The sequence below is a fragment of the Mobula birostris genome, chromosome 29, assembly GCF_030028105.1.
Source record: "Mobula birostris isolate sMobBir1 chromosome 29, sMobBir1.hap1, whole genome shotgun sequence".
Lineage (NCBI taxonomy): Eukaryota > Metazoa > Chordata > Chondrichthyes > Myliobatiformes > Myliobatidae > Mobula > Mobula birostris.
In genome coordinates this window covers 23,275,281-23,295,268 of record NC_092398.1, presented here as the reverse complement: position 1 = coordinate 23,295,268, position 19,988 = coordinate 23,275,281, and the positions used below count along the sequence as shown (strand labels likewise).

The window sequence follows — 19,988 nt, the reverse complement described above, 5'->3', positions numbered from 1 at the left end:
TGATGAATAAGCAGGAATAGGATGGCCAAATATGGGAGGATAAAGTGTAGGTTAGGGTGTGTGTGTGTGTGATTGGGTGAAGGGATTTAGAATGTAAGTCTAGTGCACACTCCGGAGCAGAAGGTGGCAGTAATGCACCATTAAGCTGGGTGCCAACCGCCATAAAACAAGACGGAAAAGAAGAACAATAAAATGCTAACCTATTCAACCTTTCCCTATAACTCAGGGCCTCAAATCCTGGCCGCATCTTTGTAAATTTTCTCTGCACCTGATCAAGCTTTCCTGTAGGTAGGTGACAAGCACCGCACACAATACCCCAAATTAAGAGGAAATCTGGAGATGCTGGAAATCCAAGCAACACACACAAAATGCTGGAGGAACTCAGAAGGCCAGGCAGAATCTATGGAAAAACGTACAGCTGACGTCAACATTTCGGGCCGACTGTACTTTTTTTCCATAGATGCTGCCTTTTGTGTGTGGTACGGTTACTCCAAATTAGGGCTCATCAGTATCTTATTCAACTTCAGCATAACATCCCAACTCCTGCACCCCCTGACTTCATAAATGCCAATGTTGCAAAAACTTTTCTTTATGACTCTACCTACCTATGGCACCACTTCCAAGAAACTATGGAGCTGTATTCCCAGATTCCTTTGTTCTAACGCACACTTCACTGCCCTGCCGTTCACCACAGGGCTGAAAAGAAGACATGTGATAGGAGAGGATAGTGGACCATGCGAGAAAGGGAAGGAGAGAGGAATCAAAGGGAGGTGGATGGGCAAGTGAGGAGAAGGGGTAAAAGGGGGAACGAGAATGGGGAATGAAAAAAGATAGCAAGGGGAAGGTGGAGAAATTTCCAGAAGTTAAAGAAATCACTGTTCATGCCATCAGGTTGCAGGCTACCAAGAAGGAAGGAGATGTTGCTCCTCCAGTCTGAGTGTGGCATTCTCATGGTGGCGAGGGAGACATGGACAGGCACATCAGAACGGGAAGTCAGACTGAAATGGAGGCCCACCAGGAAATCCCACCTCTAATGCTGGATGGAGTGGGACAATTGCCCAGTTTACGGGGGGTCTCCCCAACGGGGGACCACACTGGGGCACCTGATACAGCAGATGACCCTGACAGTGAATAAAATACAGGTGGGGTATGTTCCCCAGACTGCTGGAAACCCCTGCAAGGAAGGGGCACTCACCGTGTTGGGCATTTGCACCCCGATGTCCAGCAAGCCCAAACCATCGTCGTTGTAGCTCGATTCCAGGCTGATGATCTCATCAATGACATCGTCAATCTGTGTTGGGAAAAGTGGGGGGGAGGGGGCGTGCGGTAGGAAAGAGGAGGGGACGGAGGAAAAGAATGGGTGGAGAAAGGGAAGGGGATGAGACGGAGGGGAGAGGGGGTAGATGGGGGATGGGAGATTTTGTGGAGTTAGGGGAGGGGGAAAGAGGACAAGAGGAAAGTGGGAGAGCAGGAGTGGGGGAGTGGGGAGAGGGGGGAGTGGGAGGGGGAGTGGGAGAATGGGAGTGGGAGATGGGGAGTGGGAGAGGGGGAGGGGATATGAGAGTATTAAGGAAAGAGAAGAGGGAAAAGGGGAAGGGGAGGACAAGGAAGATGAGGAGGGGGGTGGTGCGGTGGGTGATGGAGGGAAGGGGAGATGGGCATCAACTTGTGAATATCATTCTTTCCAGTCGTATAACAATACACCTCACACCCTGGGCAATGCTCCCGCACTTGGAAAGACAATCCCAAGCCCCCTAATGTGGATCCTCCCACCCCTCCCTTTCTGAAACATCCCTCCACCTGCCCCAGCTCCTGCTATGTCCAGCCGACTCCCCTATCCTTCCCCGTGTCGGGATGGAGCCAGGAGAGGTGCTGGAGCTTGGTGCTACCATCGAGCTGACGGAGCATCTCTGGAGGGGGTTGGGGGCTCGGACAGTCAACAATGAATCCAGTCGAAGGTGTTCCATACCTCCCCCCACTAACACAGATGTTGAGCCTCTCGTTCCATTCCCCCTTCCCAGTAATTGTTCAACCAAAATACTCCCCAGTTAAGATGACTAAACAACCCCGGGACATCTTGCTGACCTATTAAACACCACCACCAAGCTTCCCCATCACAGACATAGGCCCTTCAACCCATTGATTCTCTGCTAGCCACCTATTATACCAGACAGATGATTCACGCAGTGGGAAACCGCCATTCTGCCAATCAAGGGCATGCTGACTCCCGCCAGCTCCCATTCCCCACCACTCCCTCTCCCCACCACCAGTGAGGGAGGGTTGAAAACTTCTGCTCAGCGACAGGATCGAACCTCTCCCTTCCTCCCTCCCCAGTCACCCACCTCCGTCTCAGTGTTGGAGCCGATGTTGAGCAGGACCATGGGGCTGCCGGGGGTGCTCCCACCGGCACGGGAAGGCGTCCGCTCCTGGGGTCCGGGTGAGGCAGAGGGGATGGCGGCGGCAGCGGCAGCCATGGCTTGGGAGGCGGCCGACTTGTTGCCCAGGGTGGTGGAAAGGTACTGCTTGACCTGCTGCCTCTGAGACTGCTGGATGTGGTACTTGGTGGGGTTCTCCAGATGGGTCTGCACCTACAGGGGGACCAGAGCCGGTCAGAATTATAACAATCAACACAGGCCCTTCAGCCCCTCTCATACATGCCAGCTTAATATCCCTCGTTCAAAGCTTGTCCCACCCGTCCATGTGTGGCTCATATCTCCCTAATCTGTTCAAGGGGCTAAAGAAACTTGGCAAGTCACCAATTTTTTATCAAGGCACCATAGAAAGCATCCTATCTTGATGTATCACGGCTTGGTATGGCATTTGCTCTCCCCATGACTGCAAGAAACTGCAACGTTGTGGACACAGCTCGTGGGCTTTTGGCTTTTTTCTGGCAGCCCAGTCGAATCGCGACTCATTAGCAAGGTAGACACAAACGGAGCGGCCATTGTTGGAGTGGACCAGCGTTAAGAGTGGGGAGGCTTTGGATCAGCAGGTTCTGTGACAACAGCCTTGGGTGAGGTAAGTTTCTGAGAAGCTCCTTTTTCATCTATTAGTGCATAGTTGGTGCAGTCAGAAAGGCTCCACACTGTTCTGTACTTTCTGTGGTATGAGAGAATTCTGGAAGACCTCCAGCCCTCCGGATCTGCACATCTGCACTGTGCACTGCGTTGCAGCTCCACAGAGAACATATGAGAGCTGCAGATCAATGACCTTGAGATCATATGGGAAACTGAGGAGGTGATGGATAGGAGCTACAGGGAGGTAGTCGCCCGAGGTTGCAGGAGCAGAAACCTGGGTGACTAACAGGAAAGGGAAGGGAAAACGGCAGCCAGTGCAGAGCGCCCCTGAGGCTGCTCCCCTCAATAATAAGTACGCCACTTAGGATAGTGTTGGGAATGGGAGGACCCAGCAGGAGGGAGCCACAGTAACCGGGTCTCTGACACTGAGTTTGGTACTCTAGCTCAGCAGGGAAGGGGAGAAGAGGACTGCAGTAGTGATAGGGGATTCCACAGTTAGAGGAATAGAGACAAGATTCTGTGGTCGTGATAGAAACACCAGATGGTTTGTTGTCTCCCAGAGGCCAGGTTCAGGGGCATCTTGGGACAGGCAAGTCCAAGGAGGTGGAGGTTCAGCAGGCAGAAGTCTTGGGACATATTGGCACCAATGACATAGGTAGGAAAAGGAAGGAGGCCCTGAGGAGAGAATTTAGAGAGTTAGATAGAAATAGGAAAACGTGTAGCTCGGGTGGTTGGTGGTTGGGCTGAGTTGTTCTCTTGCCAATCCATTTGTAAATTTTTCGTCACTGTACAAAGAGACATCATCATTGTGTGTTCTCCGAATGCTTGGCTTTTATATATGACTGGCCGTCACCGCGGAAACTCAATTGTGACATAGGTAGGGGGTCTCTTCACTGATTGGCTGCATGGCAAACTCTGTGCATTGGCTGGAAATCTGTCTGCACTGGCTCATAAATGGGATCGAGGTCTACCTGTCTGTTTAAAGAATTACTCATTGAAAAATAAACTATGCTTCAGGGAATAAAGTCCTAACTATCCAGCCTCTCTCCGTAACTCAGGTCTTCAAGTCCTGGCAACATCCTTGTAAATTTTCTCTGTACTCTTTCAATCTTATTTACATCTTTCCTGTAGGTAGGTGACCAGAACGATAGAACCTTAGAACACTACAGCACAGAAACAGGCCATTCGGCCCTTCTAATCTGTGCCAAAACTTTATTCTGCTAGTCCCATTGACCTGCTCCCAGTCCATAACCCTCCAGACCTCTCCCATCCATGTATCTATCCAATTTAGTCTTAAAACTTCAGAGTGAGCCCGCATTTACCACATCAGATGGCAGCTCGTTCCACACTCCCACCAACGAATAAAGTCCTAACCTGTTCAATCTTTCCCTGTAACTCAACTCCTGAAGACCCGGCAACATCCCAGTAAATCTTTTCTGCACTATTTCAATCTTACTGATATCCTTCCTATAGTTAGGTGACCAGAACTGCACACAAAACTCCAAATTTGGCCTCACCAATGTCTTATACAACCTCACTATAACATTCCAGCTTCTATACTCAATACTTTGATTTATAAATGCCAGGATGCCAAAAGCCTTCTTTACAACCCTGTCTACCTGTGACGCCACTTTCAGGGAATTATGTGTCTGAACTCCTAGATTCCTTAGTTCTTCCGCACTCCTCAGTGCCCTACCATTTACAAGTACCTTGACTTGTCCTTCCAAAATGCAACACCTCACACTTGTCTGCATTAAATTCCATCTGCCATTTTCTGGCCCATTTTTCCAGTTGGTCCAGATCCCTCTGCAAGCTTTGAAAGACTTCCTCACTGTCCACAACGCGTCCAATCTTAGTGTCATCAGCAAACTTGCTGATCCAATTTACCACATTATCATCTAGATTATTGATATAGATAACAAACAACAATGGTCCCAGCACAGATCCCTGAGGCACACCACTAGTTACAGGCCTCCAGTCTGATAAGTAATCATCTACTACCACTCGGTCTTCTCCCACACAGAAAATTTCGAATCCAGTTTACAACCTCTCCATGGATACCTAGTGTCTGAACCTTCTGTACTAACCTCCCATGTGGGACCTTGTCAAGGGCCTTACTAAAGTCCATGTAGACAACATCCACAGCCTTTCCTTCATCTATTTTCTTGGTAACCTCCTTGAAAAATTCTACAAGATTCCTTAAACACGGTCTACCACGCACAAAGCCGTGCTGACTATCCTTAATCAGCCCTTGGCTGTCCAAATACTTGTATATCCGATCTCTCAGAACACCTTCCAATAATTTACCTACTACTGATGTCAGGCTCACTGGCCTGTAATTACCTGGTTTACTTTTGGAGCCTTTTTTAAACAACGGAACAACATGAGCTACCCTCCAAACCTCTGGCACCTCACCTGTGGCTAAGGACATTTTAAATATTTCTGCCAAGGCCCCTGCAATTTCTACACATCTCTCTCAAGGTCCGAGGAAACATCATGTCAGGCCTGGGGGATTTATTTACCTTTATTCGCTGTAAGGCAGCAAGCACCTCCTCCTCTTTAATCTCTATATGTTCCATGACACTACTGCTTGTTTCCCTTCATTCCATACACGCTATGCCAGTTTCCTGAGTCAATACTGATGCAAAAAAGCTGTTTAAGATCTTCCCATCTCGTGAGGCTCCACACATAGACAACCACTCTATCTTCTGGGGGACCAATTTTGTCTCTTACTATCCTTTTACTCTTAATATACTTGTAAAAAACCTTTTGGGTTTACCTTCACATTATCTGCCAAAGCAACCTCATGTCTTCTTTTTGCCTTCCTGATTTCCTTCTTTAGTATTTTCTTACATTTTCTATACTCTTCAATTTCCTCATTTGTTCTTTGTTGCCAATACCTGCTATACACCTCCCTCTTTTTCTTAACCAGATCGCCAATATCCCTTGAAAACCAAGGTTCCATTTGCCTTTAATCCTGGCAGGAACATGCAAGCTCTGCACTCTCAAAATTTCACCTTTGAAGGCCTTCCACTTACTGAACACATCCTTGCCAGAAAACAGCTTATCCCAATCCACTCTTCCTAGATCCTTTCTCATTTCCACAAAATTGGCCCTTCTCCAATTTAGAACCTCGAGGACCAGACCTATCCTTATAATTAACTTAAAACTAATGATATTACGGTCACAGGACCCAAAATGTTCGCCTACACATACTTCTGTCACCTGACCTGTCTGGTTCCCTAATAGGAGATCAAGTATTGCATCCTCTCTCGTAGGTACCTCTATATATTGATTTAGAAAACTTTCCTGAACACATTTGACAAACTCCAAGCCATCTAGCCCTTTCACTGTGTGGGAGTCCCAGTCAACATGTGGAAAGTTAAACTCCTCTACTATTACAACTTTGTTTCTTACAGCGGTCTGCTATTTCTCTACAGATTTGCTCCTCCAATTCTGACTATTGTGGTCTATAATACAACCCTATTAGTGTGGTCACACCTTTCCCGTTCCTCAGCTCCACCCATTTGGCCTCTGTAGATAAGAGGGCTGTCCTGTCTATGCACAGCTGTGATATTTTCCCTGACTAGTAATGCCACTCCTCCCCCTTTCATCCCTCCCCCTCTATCACGTCTGAAACAACAGAATATCGGAACATTAAGCTGCCAGTCCTGCCCCTCCTGCAACCAAGTCTCCCTAATAGCAATAATGTCGTAATCCCACGTGCCAATCCATGCCCTAAACTCATCTGCCTTACCTACAATACTCCTTAGATTGAAATAGAAGTACCTGAGAACATTTCTCTGACATACAAACCTTTGATTTCTGTCTATACATGCAGTCCTCACATGACCTTTATCCTCCTCCACCTCACTATCTGCTCTAACACTCTGGTTCCCCTCCCCCTGCAAATCTAGTTTAAACCCCCCGGAGCAGCACTAGCAAATCTACCCGCAAGGATGTTAGTCCCCCTCCAGTTCAGGTGCAAACCGTCCCATCGGAACAGGTCCCACCTTCCCTGGAACAAGGCCCAATTGTCCAGAAACTTGAAGCTCTCCCTCCTGCACCATCTCCTTAGCCACATATTTAGCTGCATTATCTTCCTATTTCTAGCCTCACTAGCACGTGGCACGGGGAGCAATCCTGAGATTGCAACCCTGGAGGTCCTGTCCTTCAACTTTGCACCCAACTCCCTAAACTCTCTTTGCAGGACCTCCTCCTCCTTCCTGTCCACATCATTGTTTGGTCCCTACATGGGCCACGACATCTAGCTGCTCACCCTCCCTCCTGAGAATGCCAAGAACTCGATCCAAGATATTGCGGACCCTGGCACTAGGGAGGTAACAGACCATCTGGGATTCTCCATTTCTCCCACAGAACCTCTTATCTGTCCCTCTATCGAATTCCCTATCACTACTGCTCTCCTCTTGTCCCTCCTTCCTTTCTGAGCTGAGGGTCCAGTCTCGGTGCCAGAGACGCGACCACTACAACTTGTCCCTGGTAGGTCGTCCCCACTAACAGTATTCAAAACGGTATACTTATTATTGATGTGTTGAACTGTGATATTGTTGAACTTCACACAATACTCCAAATCAGTCCTCACCGTCTTATACAACTTCAACATCCCATCCCAACTCCTGCACTCAGTGCCCTGATGTATGAAGGTTGGTGTGCCAAAAGATCTCTTTATAACCCTATCAAGGAATTATGATTCGGTATTCCCATATCCCTTTGTTGTACTACACTCCTCAGTGCCCTACCGCATATGTCCTGGTCTACTCTGTCCTGCCAAGTTGCAACACCTCACTCCTGTCTGCATTAAATCTCATCTGCCATTTTCCCAGATGGTCCAGATCTTTCCGTTGCTCATTTTCCCCGCACGTATCATCCTCACCGTGACTTCACCCTGAGCAGCCAGCGGCCACGCCCGGGCACAACCGCATTCCTCCTGAATTCTCAACTGGATGTGAGGTGTATTTTGGAAAGTCAAACCACGACAGCGATGCCACAGTGAACGCTAGGGCTCTGGCAAGTGTCGTGGAACAGAGAGACCCAGGGGTACAGGTATATGGTTCCTGGAAAGTGGTGTCACAGGTCGATTGAGAAAATGTTTGGCATGCTGGCCTTCAGCTGGTCAGGGAACTGAGTACAGTTGTTGGAACAATATACGGCGGTTGTACAAGACGCTGTTGAGGCTGCAGCTTGGCAGCATCCTGTTTTGGGAAAGACGTCATTAAACAGGAAAACGTGCGGAAAAGATTTACTGGGACTGAGTGATTTTATTTTTCTTTAGAGAAACAGTAACAGGCCCTTACAGCCTACAAGCCGCCACAGCCCATTTACACTCAGGTGACCTACTGGCCCAAACATCCTTGGGAGGTGGGAGGAAACTGGAGCACGTGGAGGAAACTCAAGCAGTCACAGGGAGAATGTACAAGCTTCTTACAGACAGTGGCAGGAATTAAACCCAGGTCACTGGTATGCAGCAGAACGAGGTGGGGGGGGGGGGTGGGAATCTCACTGAAAACTATCGAAAGCTGAGAGGCCTCGATAGAGTGGATGTGGAGAGGATGGGTGGGGGGAGTCCAGGACCAGAGGGCACAGCCTCAGAACAGAGGGACGTCCAGTTAGAGTGGAAGTGCAGAGGAATTTCTCCAGCCAGAGGTGGTGAATCTGTGGAATTTGTTGCCACAGGCGGCTGTGGAGGCCAAGTCTGTATTTAAGGCAGAGGTTGACAGGCTCTTCATTATCAGGGCATGAAGGGTTACGGGGAGAAGGCAGGAGACTGGGGCTGAGACAGAAATGGATCAGTCATGATGGAACGGTGGACCAGACTCGATGGGCTAAATGGCCTAATTCTGCTCCTATAGCTTATGGTCACTGGTGCCATAACAGCGTGATGCTAACCGCACCACCATGTTGCTCTTTACAGGAGGTTGTAGAGAGTTATTAGGGAGAGGTTGGAGCATTAGAGACTGAGGGGTACATTATAGAGGTACATAAAATCATGAAGGGCACTTATAGGGGTAAATGCACTCGGTATTTCTCCCCAGGGTTGGCGAATCAAGAGCAGAGGGTTGACCTCATAGAGGTGTACAAAGTCACGAGGGGCACAGGCAGGGTGAAGGCGCACAGTCTTTTCCCCCAAGGTTGGGGAATCAAGACTAGAGGGCACAGTTTTAAGGTGAGAGGGGAGAGATTTAAGACAGGCCTGAGGGGTAACTTCTTCACCCAGAGGGTGATAGGTACATAGAAGTGGCTGAGGCAGGTACAATAACAATGCTTAAAAGCCATTTGCACAGGTACATGGATGGAAAAGGCTTAGAGCTGGGGTACCCAACCTTCTTTGTGCCAATGACCAATACCATTAAGCAAAGGGTCCGTGGACCTGAAGTTGGGAACTCCTAGCTGAGAGGGATTAAAGGTAAATGCAAGTAGCGCTCAGGTAGCTTGGCAGGCAGCACGATGCTAATGCAGCTCAGGGCTTTGGTGCTCGGAGTTCAACTCTGGCTCCTTCTGCAAGAGGTTTGAATGCACGGGTTCCCATGAACAACACGAGTTTCTCCTGGGTGCTCCAAGTTCCTCCCACATCCCAAAGACGTCCCGGTTAGGAGGTTAATCGGTCATTGTAAGTCGTCCTGCTACTAGGCTAGGGTTAAACAGGTGGGTGACGCGGGAAGAGCTTGTTCTGGCCCCATCTCTGAATAAGTGAATAAATGGGATTAGCTGAGATTGGGATCTTGGACGGCTGGCATCTTATGTTTGGGCTGACGAGTTTGTCACCGCTCCATGACTTCCAGAACTTGGCAGGCGCCAGGCAGGGAAAGTTCGGGCCAAAGAGGACTGAAGGCGAATGGCCGCACTCACAGACTGTGCCTTCAGCTGCCCCGGCCACTCGGGAGCAAGTTCCTGACAGAGTCAGGGGCTCGGCAGAAGCAGATAAACAGCATGCGTGTTTACAGAAGGAAACAGAACAAGGACATGGCTGATGTAGGCACATCCTGCACGGGAGCAGGCCCCCCTCTGCTGATCCAGTCATGCTGATACCATTGCGCTTTCCCCTCAGCCACACTCACACTCTGGAGAGGGGTCGGGCAGGGCGACAGGATTAACCCACTCACTCCACACATTCGTTGGGACGTAGAACGGAACCAGAGCGACCGGGAGAAGCACAGCAGCTCAGCAGGTCAGAAGGAAAGCGTGCACACACATGCACCAGACACACAGTCAAGACATATACACTGACAAGACACATGTATACACACATACACACACAGAAATGAGATACTGAGTAGACATATGGTGGGTGGGGGGAGAGAGATAGGATACTGAAAGGCCTGTATAGAGCAGATATGGAGGAGACGGGCAGAAGACAAGAGAATGGGGCTGAGAGGGATAATAAATCAGCCATGGCAGAATGGCAGAGCAGATTTGCTGGGTCGAATTGCCCAACTCTGCTTCTATATCTTGCAGTCCTTTAGTGTTTCTTCAGTGGAGGAGTCTAGGACCAGAGGGCACAGCCTCAGAATAGAGAGACATCCCTTTAGAACAGATGAGGAGGAATCACTTTAGCCAGGGGGCGGACCTCCCTCCATCACTCTCCCTCCCTCCCACCCCTCCCCATAGCAGACAATGACCCCATCTTCCAGTTCTCCCCCCCTTGAAGACTACCCCCTCCCTCTCCCCATCTCCGCCCCCTTCACACCCGCCTCCCATTTCCACGGTGACCCATGCCCGTCCCTTCCGCACCCACCTTCAGGATGTTGGCAGGGACGTGTGCGGTGGTGGGCATGCCGACGGGGATGGGCCGGGCAGCAGGGGCGGGGGGCCGCTCCTGCTGCCTCTGGGCGGCCGCCTGCTCGCGCCTCTCCTGCTCCTGCGCCTGCTCCCTCATCAGCTGCTGGCGAAGCAGCACCCGCGAGCTCATGGCCGAGGGGGGAGCGGGACGGCTCTCCCGCAGCTCCGACGGGGTGCTGGGGGGGGGGGAGAGGAGAGGGTGAAGAGGGGAGAGCAAGGGTTGGGGAGGGGAAAGGAGGGGGGAGAAGGGAAAACGGGAGGGGGAGGTGAAGGGTGGGGAGGGGGGAGAGGGAAGGGGGAGGAGGAGTGGGATATTGAGAGATGGGGTAGGGTGAAAATGAAGGGGGGGTGAAGGGTGGGGCGGAAGGGGCAAAGAGGGGTAACGGAGAGAAGGAGAGGGAGGAAGAAGGGTGAAGGGGAAGTAGAAGGGGAAGGGGTGGAGGGGTGAGGAAGGGGGAGAGGGTAGAGGTGGAAGGAGGAAGGGGATGGAGTAGAGGGGGAGGGGGAAGGGGTGGAAGGGGAGGGGGTGGAGGGGGAGTGGGAGGGAATGGAGATGAGGGGATGAGAGGTAGGGGAGGAGCAGAGGGAGAGGGGAGAGAAAATCACAATCTAGTTTATTATCACTGACAAACATTATGAAATTTATTCTGTGCAACAGCAGTGCAAGACAAATTACTGTAAGCCACAAAACTAATTAATCTGTGTAAAAGAAGAAAGAGAATGGAGAGAAAGACAGGAACGTGAAAGAGGGAGCTATCACTATCAGTATCGGCTATCACTAATTCTTCCTCAGCAATGGAATTCTAGTCGGAGGAATAAAAGCGTAGACGGTTTTCTAAATAGAGAGCAAATTCAGAAATTCAGACACTGTCCCAAAGGCAGCAATGGTAAACCACTTCATTTGCCAAAAACAAATCACAGCCATGGAAAGACCGTGATTGATCACGTCATACGACATGGCACATGCTGATGAATATGAATGAAATATAGAACAAAAAATTTTTCATGTTTCATAAACTTTTAAACTTAAATGACATCGGCATTCAGTGGACTATTGGTTTATTAACAATGAACTACTGACTTCCATTCTGTGTTTATTGTTACAATTTGAGGCAGCAATGTAAACATGTTAAAGCTCCAAATGTTTCAACATGAAGGTTGTGGTACATTACTTATTTAGAAAATTTATGGATTATATTCATTAACATGTCATTACTTACAGGATATTTCATAATTACATTAACACAGATGTCAAAATATTAGCAAATTTCAAAATCACGTTAACATTATATAAAATATATTTGCTGGTCGGATGGTGGAGCAGTGAGATCAGTGCCGGGCTTGAGAATGGAGGTTCCCGAGTTCGATCCAGTGACAGACCGCCCCTGTGCGCGCTTTCCATCCGCGCCGGGTTGATGTCGAGCTCGCAATTCAGCCTCGTAAAATAATACCGCGAAATGTCTGTGCGAGGAGTGGCGCCCCACACAGCTTTTCGAACTGCGCCTTGTAAGGCATGAAAATGCCCGACGCTGGCCTCTCAGGTCTGAGTCGACGTCATTATATATATAAGATATTCTAACTGCTCAGCAAAGGAGGGTATGTGTGCAAGAGCATTTCAGTTACTGTGTGGCCACGCACCCGCACAGCTTAGAGGGTATCACATTCCAGATATCAATCAACCCCTATGGGAAGAGAGGGAAAGAAAAAGAACTTTGCCCCCAGATCCACTTTGAATCTCTTTCCTCTCACTTCAAATCTAGGCCTTCTTGTTTTGAGACCCCGCTACCATGGTAAGAATGAATCAATATGCCTCTCGTGATTGTATAATCTAATTGGCCACATTGTCGGTACTTCCTGTACCTAATAAAATGGCCACTGAGTGTATGTTCGCAGTCTTCTGTTGCTATTGCCCATCCACTTCGAGGTTTGATGTGTTTTACATTCAGAGATGCTCTCTGCACACCACTGTCGTAGCATGTGGTTATTTGAGTTACTGTCACCTTCTGGCCCTTTGAGCCGAGCAAGCCACCAATTTAACTGTAGCCTAATCACAGGACAATTTACAACGACCAATTAACCTATCACCGGCACGTCGTTGGACTGTGGGACGAAACCGGAGTATCCGGGGGAAACCCCCGCATGCTCATGGGGAGGAACACAGAAACTTGCTCACAGGGTGCCAGAATTGAACTCTGAACTCTGACCCCGAGCTGTAACAGTGTCGCACTAACCGCTACATTATTGTGGTCTCCTGTCTGGTCTCCCTCATTACAGGACGGGTGCAGAGGCTTTGGAGAGAGTGCAGAACAGATTCAGCTGGATACTGCCTGGATTCGAAGGTGTGTGCTACAAGGAGAGGTTAGACAGACTTGCTGTTTTCACTGGAGCGACGGAGGCCGAGGGGAGACCTGACAACGGCTTATAAAATTATGAGAGGCAGAGACAGAAAGCCAGGATCTTTTTCTCCAGAATGGGCATGTCCAATATCGCAGGGCATGCACCGAAGGTGAGAATGGGTAAGTTCATATCCTAAACACGAGAAAGTCTGCAAATGTTGGAAATCCAAAGCAACACCCACAAAATGCTGATTCCAATCCCCATTCCCATTCCAACATGTTGGTCCATGGCCTCCTCTTGTAACAAGATGAGGCCACACCCAGGATGGAAGAGCAACATCTTATATTCCCTCTGGCGTGAATATTGATTTCTCCTTCCCATGAACAAATTCCCATCATGCCCTTACTCTATTCTGCACTCTGACCTTTCACCTCATCTCACCTGCCTATTACTCCCCCCCACCCTTCCCCAGGTTCCCTCCTTCTGCCCTTTCTCCTATGGTCCGCTGTTGTCTCCTATCAGATTCCTTCATCTCTAGCCCTCCAACCTGTCACCTTCCAAAAAGCCTCCCACCCTTCCCCCCCCACTTCCTTCTCAGTCCTGAAGGAGGATCTCGGCCCAAAACGTCTACTGTTTATTCATTTTTATAGATGATGCCTGACCTGCTGAGTTCCTCCAGCATTTTGTGTGTTGCTCTGAATTTCCAACATCTGCAGAATCTTGTGTGTTTATCAGTTCAAAGGTGAGATGTGGGGCAAGTTTGTTCTTGTAATGCAGAAGGTGGGTAGCTGGAACGCACTGCCAACAGTGGAGGTGGTGACAGATAGGATAGAGGCTTATCTTAGATAAGCACATGGATGTGCAGGGAATTGAGGGATGTGGACACTGTGTAGGCAGAAGGGATTAGTTTAGTGACAATCTTAATTATCAATTTAATTAGTTCAGAACTACATCATGGAGTGAAGGAACACACACGAAATGCTGGAGACTCTCTCTGTAAAAGCGTGCCCTCTAATATTGAGATTTTATCCCTGAGAAAGATGCTGGCTTTCCCACTCTGCCCTCCAACCTCTACTCCTCATTTGCCTATTACCTCCCCTAGTGCCCCTTCTCCTTCCCCATCTCCCAAGATCTTTTCCTCTCCTATCACGTTCCATTTTCTCCAGCTCTTTACCCTTTCCACCCATCACTTCCTACCTTCTCCCCACCTCTCATGGTCACTCTCCTCTCCTATCACAGAGTGCATCTTCTACCTTTCCTACCCACCTGGCTTCACCTATCACCTTCCAGCTATCCTCCTTTCCCTCCAACCACCTTTTTATTCTGGCATCTTTCCCCCTTCCTTCTCAGTCCTGATGAAGGGCCTCAGCCTGAAATGTCAACTTAACCTCCACAGATGCCGCCTGACCCGCTGAGTTCCTTCAGCATTTTGTGTGCTCCTTTCTGTTATGTTTTGTAACTTCAGAATATTAAACTACTTCAAAGGAAGACACGGGAGTCCGAGATGTGTATCTAACTTCGTGTTTACTTCAAGTGAGCATGCATGTATCACATAGTAGCATCATGACATATGCAATTCACATATTTTTACATATAACTTGTAAAGAATTATTCAAATGAACAAGAATGCTTAACTTATATTATATATTTTATAAGCCGGCTGGTGGCGCAGTGACATCAGCGCTGGACTTCAGAAGCGAAGGCTTCCAAGTTCAAATCGAGTTGCCCTCCCCCGCCCACGGGCATGCTTTCCATCCGTGCCGTGTTGAGCACCAAGCTAGCCACTCGGCCTAGTTTAAAAAAAAACTAGGGTCGAGTCAGGAATGTTCATATCGTGACCTGGTTAATCTGAAAGGAGACCAATCCTGATACTACGCGCCAGACAAGAATGACTGACTGTCCGGTATGACAAGCAATGAATATATTTTATATATGAATAAATAATATACTTAGACAAATAATACACACATACAAGATTACTCAGGCATTACTGAAATATTAGATACACAACACTTTTCATTGATGCTGCCTGGCCTGCTGAGTCCTACCAGCATTTTCTGTGCATTACTCTGGATTTCCAGCATCTGCAGAATCTCTTGTGTGTGAGAGATCAGGGCCTGTTTTCATTTATCTATTTATTGAGATACAGCATGGAATAGGCTCTTCCAGCCCTTCGAGCTGCACCGCCCAGCAACACCCCATTGAATCTGAGCCTAATCACGGGACAATTTACAATGACCAATTACCTACCAACCTTTGAACTGTGTGAGGAAACTCCTTACAGGCATCGTCAGGAACCCGCGTCACTTGTACAGCTAAGCGTTGTGCACTACCATGCCATAGTGATCTATGTCCCATGTAGTCCAAATTAAACATCTCAACCCAATGTTTCAGCTGCCCTTTTCTTTCCAAATAATGCCTTATTATGCCCTCTTCCTTTGATTTAAACCTCTTTATCATCTTATCTCGGCCACAGATAGACAGAAAGAGAGAAGACTGAAATATTAAAGTAAGGACATAATGCTGAGGTTTAATGCTGTTAATGCTGGTCAAAGTTGGTCGGCTGGTGGCGCAGTGACATCAGCGCCGGATGGAGGTTCCCGGGTTCGAATCCAGTTGGGCCGCTCCCGAGTACGCTTTCCATCCGCGAGTGTTGAGCTCGCAACTCAGCCTCGTAAAATAAAAATACCGCGAAATGTTTGTGCGAGGAGTGGCGCCCCACACAGCCTTCCAATCCGCGCCTTGTAAGGCATGAAAATGCCTGACGCTGGCCTCTCCGGCCTGAGTCGACATCGTCATCATCAAAGTTCAAAGTAAATTTATTATCAAAAGTACATATGTATCACCATATACAGCCTTGAGATTCATTTCCTTGTGGGCATACTTAATAAATCTATAGAACAATAACCATAACAGAATCAATGAAAGACCACCCTTGGAGTAATGTGAGGCAGTTGTGGGCCCTTATGTAAGAAAGGATGTGCTGGCATTGGAAATTGCCCAGAGAAGGTTCACAACAATGATCCCGGGAATGAAAGGGTTAACATTTGAAGTGTGTTTGACAGCTCTGAGCATGAACTCGTTGGAGTTTAGAACGAAGCGGGGGGAGAGATCCTCAGTGAAACCCATCGAATATAGAAAGGCCTGGACAGAGTGAACGTGGGGAGGATGTTTCCTATAGTGGGCGAGTCTAGGACCAGACGACATAGCCTCAGTAAAGAGGGACGTCCCTTTAGAACAGCGATGAGGAAGTTGTTTTTTTTTTTAGCCAGAGGGTGATGAATCTGTAGAATTCACTGCCACAGATGGCTGTGGAGGCCAAGTCATAGGGTATATTTAAAGCAGAGGTTAACAGGTTCTAGATTAGTCTGGACGTGAAAGGTTTTGGGGAGAAGACAGGAGAATGGGGTTGAGAGGGCTAGTAAATCATGATGGAATAGTGGAGCAAACTTGAAGGGCAGAATGGCCTAATTCTGCTCCTGTATCCTGTCCTCTGATGGCAAGGTGGTCAGCGTAAACAGTTTAGGCCACTGGGCCTGCCTCCATGACTCGGAGACGAACGCGGAAGTCGTGTAGGGCCCGCAGAAGAAGCTGGCCCCCGGTGCTGGACTGTGGTCAGGTCTCATGGCTGGGCTGAGCCTGCTGGGGGAGGGCTTCCCCTCGGTTCCGCTGCTTCACCTCCCCCTGCAGGCGATGTGCCCCCAGACAGGATGTGGCCGGACATCTGACGCACAAGGACGAGGGGGTGTTGGAACAGCCGCTGGTGTGCAGGAGAGAGGGAAGTGTGTGCGGATCTGGTTCCTGCATCCAGTTTCATGTCTGTCTGGGGTTGGGGGGAGGGGGGTGGTGGGCTGGAAAGAGCACAGACAGAGCACAGAGCACATGACATACAGAGCAGAATTAGGCCATTTGGCTACTGTGTCTCCATGCGGAATAACGTTGATGCGATGGTACCTGCCTCAACCACTTCCTGTCTTGTTCCATGTACTACCCCGGGCATGAAAAAACTGCATTCCCTTTTAAACTCTCCCGTCACCCGTAATTTTGGCCTCCCCTACGCTGGGGTTTGACCTTCACTGACCACCTTATCCCTGCCCATCATAAGCAAAACACACACAAAACACTGGAAGAACTCGGCAGGTCAGGCAGCATCTATGTAGAGTCAACGTTTCAGGCCGACACATCCCATCAGGACAGATGTCATTTTGCACATCTGCAGAATCTCGTGTTTAAGCCTTAATAATTAAAAATAAAAACACTTCCATAAGGTTGCTCCTCAGTCTTCAGCATTCCAAGGAATAAAAATCTACCCCGGCCAACTTCTCCCAATAACTCAGGCTCTCCAGACCAAGTTTCCTATCTAAGACTGTGCCATTTAGCATTCTAAACCTTCCCTATTGATATCTGTCCAAGAGTTTTTTTTTAAATGTTGTTCACATACCTCCCTGAACCTTTCTTGTCTGAGGCGCCACGGTAACACTGCAGTTAGCTAGACGTTGAGAGTTTGGGGGTTCAACGCCCGCAACGTCTGTGAGGAGTTTGCACATTCTCCCCGTGATTGTATGGGTTTCTTCCCACAGTTCAAGGATGGACCGGTTAGTAGATTAACTGGTCATTGTACGAGGGGTGATTGATAAGTTCATGGCCTAAGGTAGAAGGAGTCAATTTTAGAAAACCTAGCACATGTGTTTTTCAACATAGTCCTCTCCAGCGGTCGTGGAGCATACGGATCCCTTCTTTGTCGAAATGGTCCACAGCAGGGGTGATTGATATGTTCGTGGCCTCGGGCAGAAGGAGAGGAGTTATTAACTTCAAACTTTCTGCATTATCACTCAAAGCGTTGAACCGCTAGTGCATGTAACGAGAGCATCTTGGACCTCCAGGTGGTCCACAACAGGGGTGATTCATAAGCTCGTGGCCTAAGGTAGAAAGAAATGAGTTATATAACTCTCATTACATGCATGTGCAGTTCAACTCTTTGAGTGATAATGCAGAAAGTTTGATGTTAATAACTCATCTCCTTCTACCTTAGGCTATAAGCTTATCAATCACCCTATACTGTGGACAACTTCTGGAGGTCCAAGACGCCAACTTCTACAAAGAAGGGATCCGTATGCTCCATAACCGCTGAAGTAAGTGTGTACAGGTAGGAGGGGACTATGTTGAAAAATAAATGTGCTAGATTTTCTAAAATTGACTCCTTCTACCCTAGGCCGCGAACGTATCAATCACTCCTCGTATAGTAAATCGCATGGTGATTAGTCTAGGGTTAAAATAGATGGGGTGCTGGGCGGTGCGGCTCATTGGGACAGAAGGGGCTGTTCCGCACTGTAACACTAACATAAACAAATTAACTACTCCACACATATCCCCAGCCCTGGCATATCATTTACAGGAGAACACAATTTTCAAACGAAGAAAGAAAAGCTTACACAGACACCTTCCAGTCCATCGCAATCAAAGCCCTCCCTACCTTTCAGCACAGCTACAAGGAGTGCTGCCACAAGAAAGAAGCATCCATCAAGGGCCCCCACCATCCAAGAACCTCAGATTCCACCCACAAGATTCAGGAACAGTCATTACCCTTCAACCATCAGACTCCTGAACCACCATGGATAACTTCACTCACCTGATCAATGAACCGATTCCAGAACCTACAGACTCACTTTTAAGGAGTCTAAGTATTCTCAGTATTGTTTTTGTATAGGTTCTTGATTAGTCAGGGCATCAAAGGTTACAGGGAGAAGGCAGGAGAATGGGTTTGAGAGAGAATGGCAGAGCACACTTAATGGGCTGAATGGCCTAATTCCTCTCCTATGTCTTATGGTCTTATTTGCACCATGTGCCTTCGTTTGCGCATTGGTTGGCAGTCTTTGCGTGTAGTTTTTCATTGATTCCATTCTATTTCTCTGTTTCACTGTGAATGCCTGCAAGAAAATGAATCTCAGGATTATATAAAAATAAATGAAAGCCCTTAACTCTGAGTGGAGTCATCAGGACGCTGTCATGACAGCATTTTTTTTTAAGCAGGCTTTCTTATTTTTACGAGGCTGAGTTGCTAGCTCGACGCTCAACCCAGCATGGATGGAAAGTGTGCAGGGGAGCTGGCTGGATTTGAACTCTTCACTCCGAAGTCCAACGCTGATGCCACTACGCCACCAGCCGGCTACATGGTGACATAATAGGCATCCGCTAGTCTCATGAGACCATGGATTTGCGCCTTGGAAGGTTTCCAGGGCGCAGGCCTGGGCAAGGTTGTATGGAAGACCGGCAGTTGCCCATGCTGCAAGTCTCCCCTCTCCTCGCCACCGATGTTGTCCAAGGGAAGGGCAATAGGACCCATACAGCTTGGCACCAGTGTCGTCGCAGAGCAATGTGTGGTAAAGTCACTAGACGAACGCCTTAACCACTTGGCCACGCGCCAACACATGGTGTCATATACTTTGATAATAAATTTAATTTGAACTTTTGAGATGCTTTTGCTTAGATGATAAGCCTGTCGTGTGGCACTTAGTTAAACGTCTTCTGCAAGCCCACGTACCCCGCGTCCAGTACGATACTCTTACCATCTCTGAGCGTTACCACACCATAGAACTGCCTCAAATGTGGGCAGCCACTGGTTAATCTACACCAGAGAATCCTAATTAATGCAAGTCCCTCCGGGTGAGGAATTCCACAGTCCAAAGACACACCAGTTGGCAACTGAATTGGCCATAGTAAATAGTCCTGTGACTGGGCCAGGATTAAACTGAGGGTCCGCTGGGTGGCGCGGCACAGCTTGAAGGCCGGAAAGCCTGACACCACCCTGTATCTCAATTTTAAAAAAAATTGGTGCAG

General features: G+C 48.5%; 1 protein-coding gene across 1 annotated transcript in view; it reads right to left on the bottom strand.

The window, feature by feature from the left end:
* LOC140190237 (transcription factor E3-like) overlaps positions 1 to 19,988 on the bottom strand; it is a 48,369-nt gene that overhangs the window by 10,632 nt on the left and 17,749 nt on the right. Inside the window, exons 3-5 of the mRNA XM_072246799.1 lie at positions 10,771 to 10,990; positions 2,343 to 2,588; positions 1,196 to 1,291 (exon numbers count right to left, since the gene is read on the bottom strand). Of these exons, the coding sequence (XP_072102900.1) occupies positions 1,196 to 1,291; positions 2,343 to 2,588; positions 10,771 to 10,990 (562 nt within the window). The remainder of the gene's footprint in view (positions 1 to 1,195; positions 1,292 to 2,342; positions 2,589 to 10,770; positions 10,991 to 19,988) is intronic.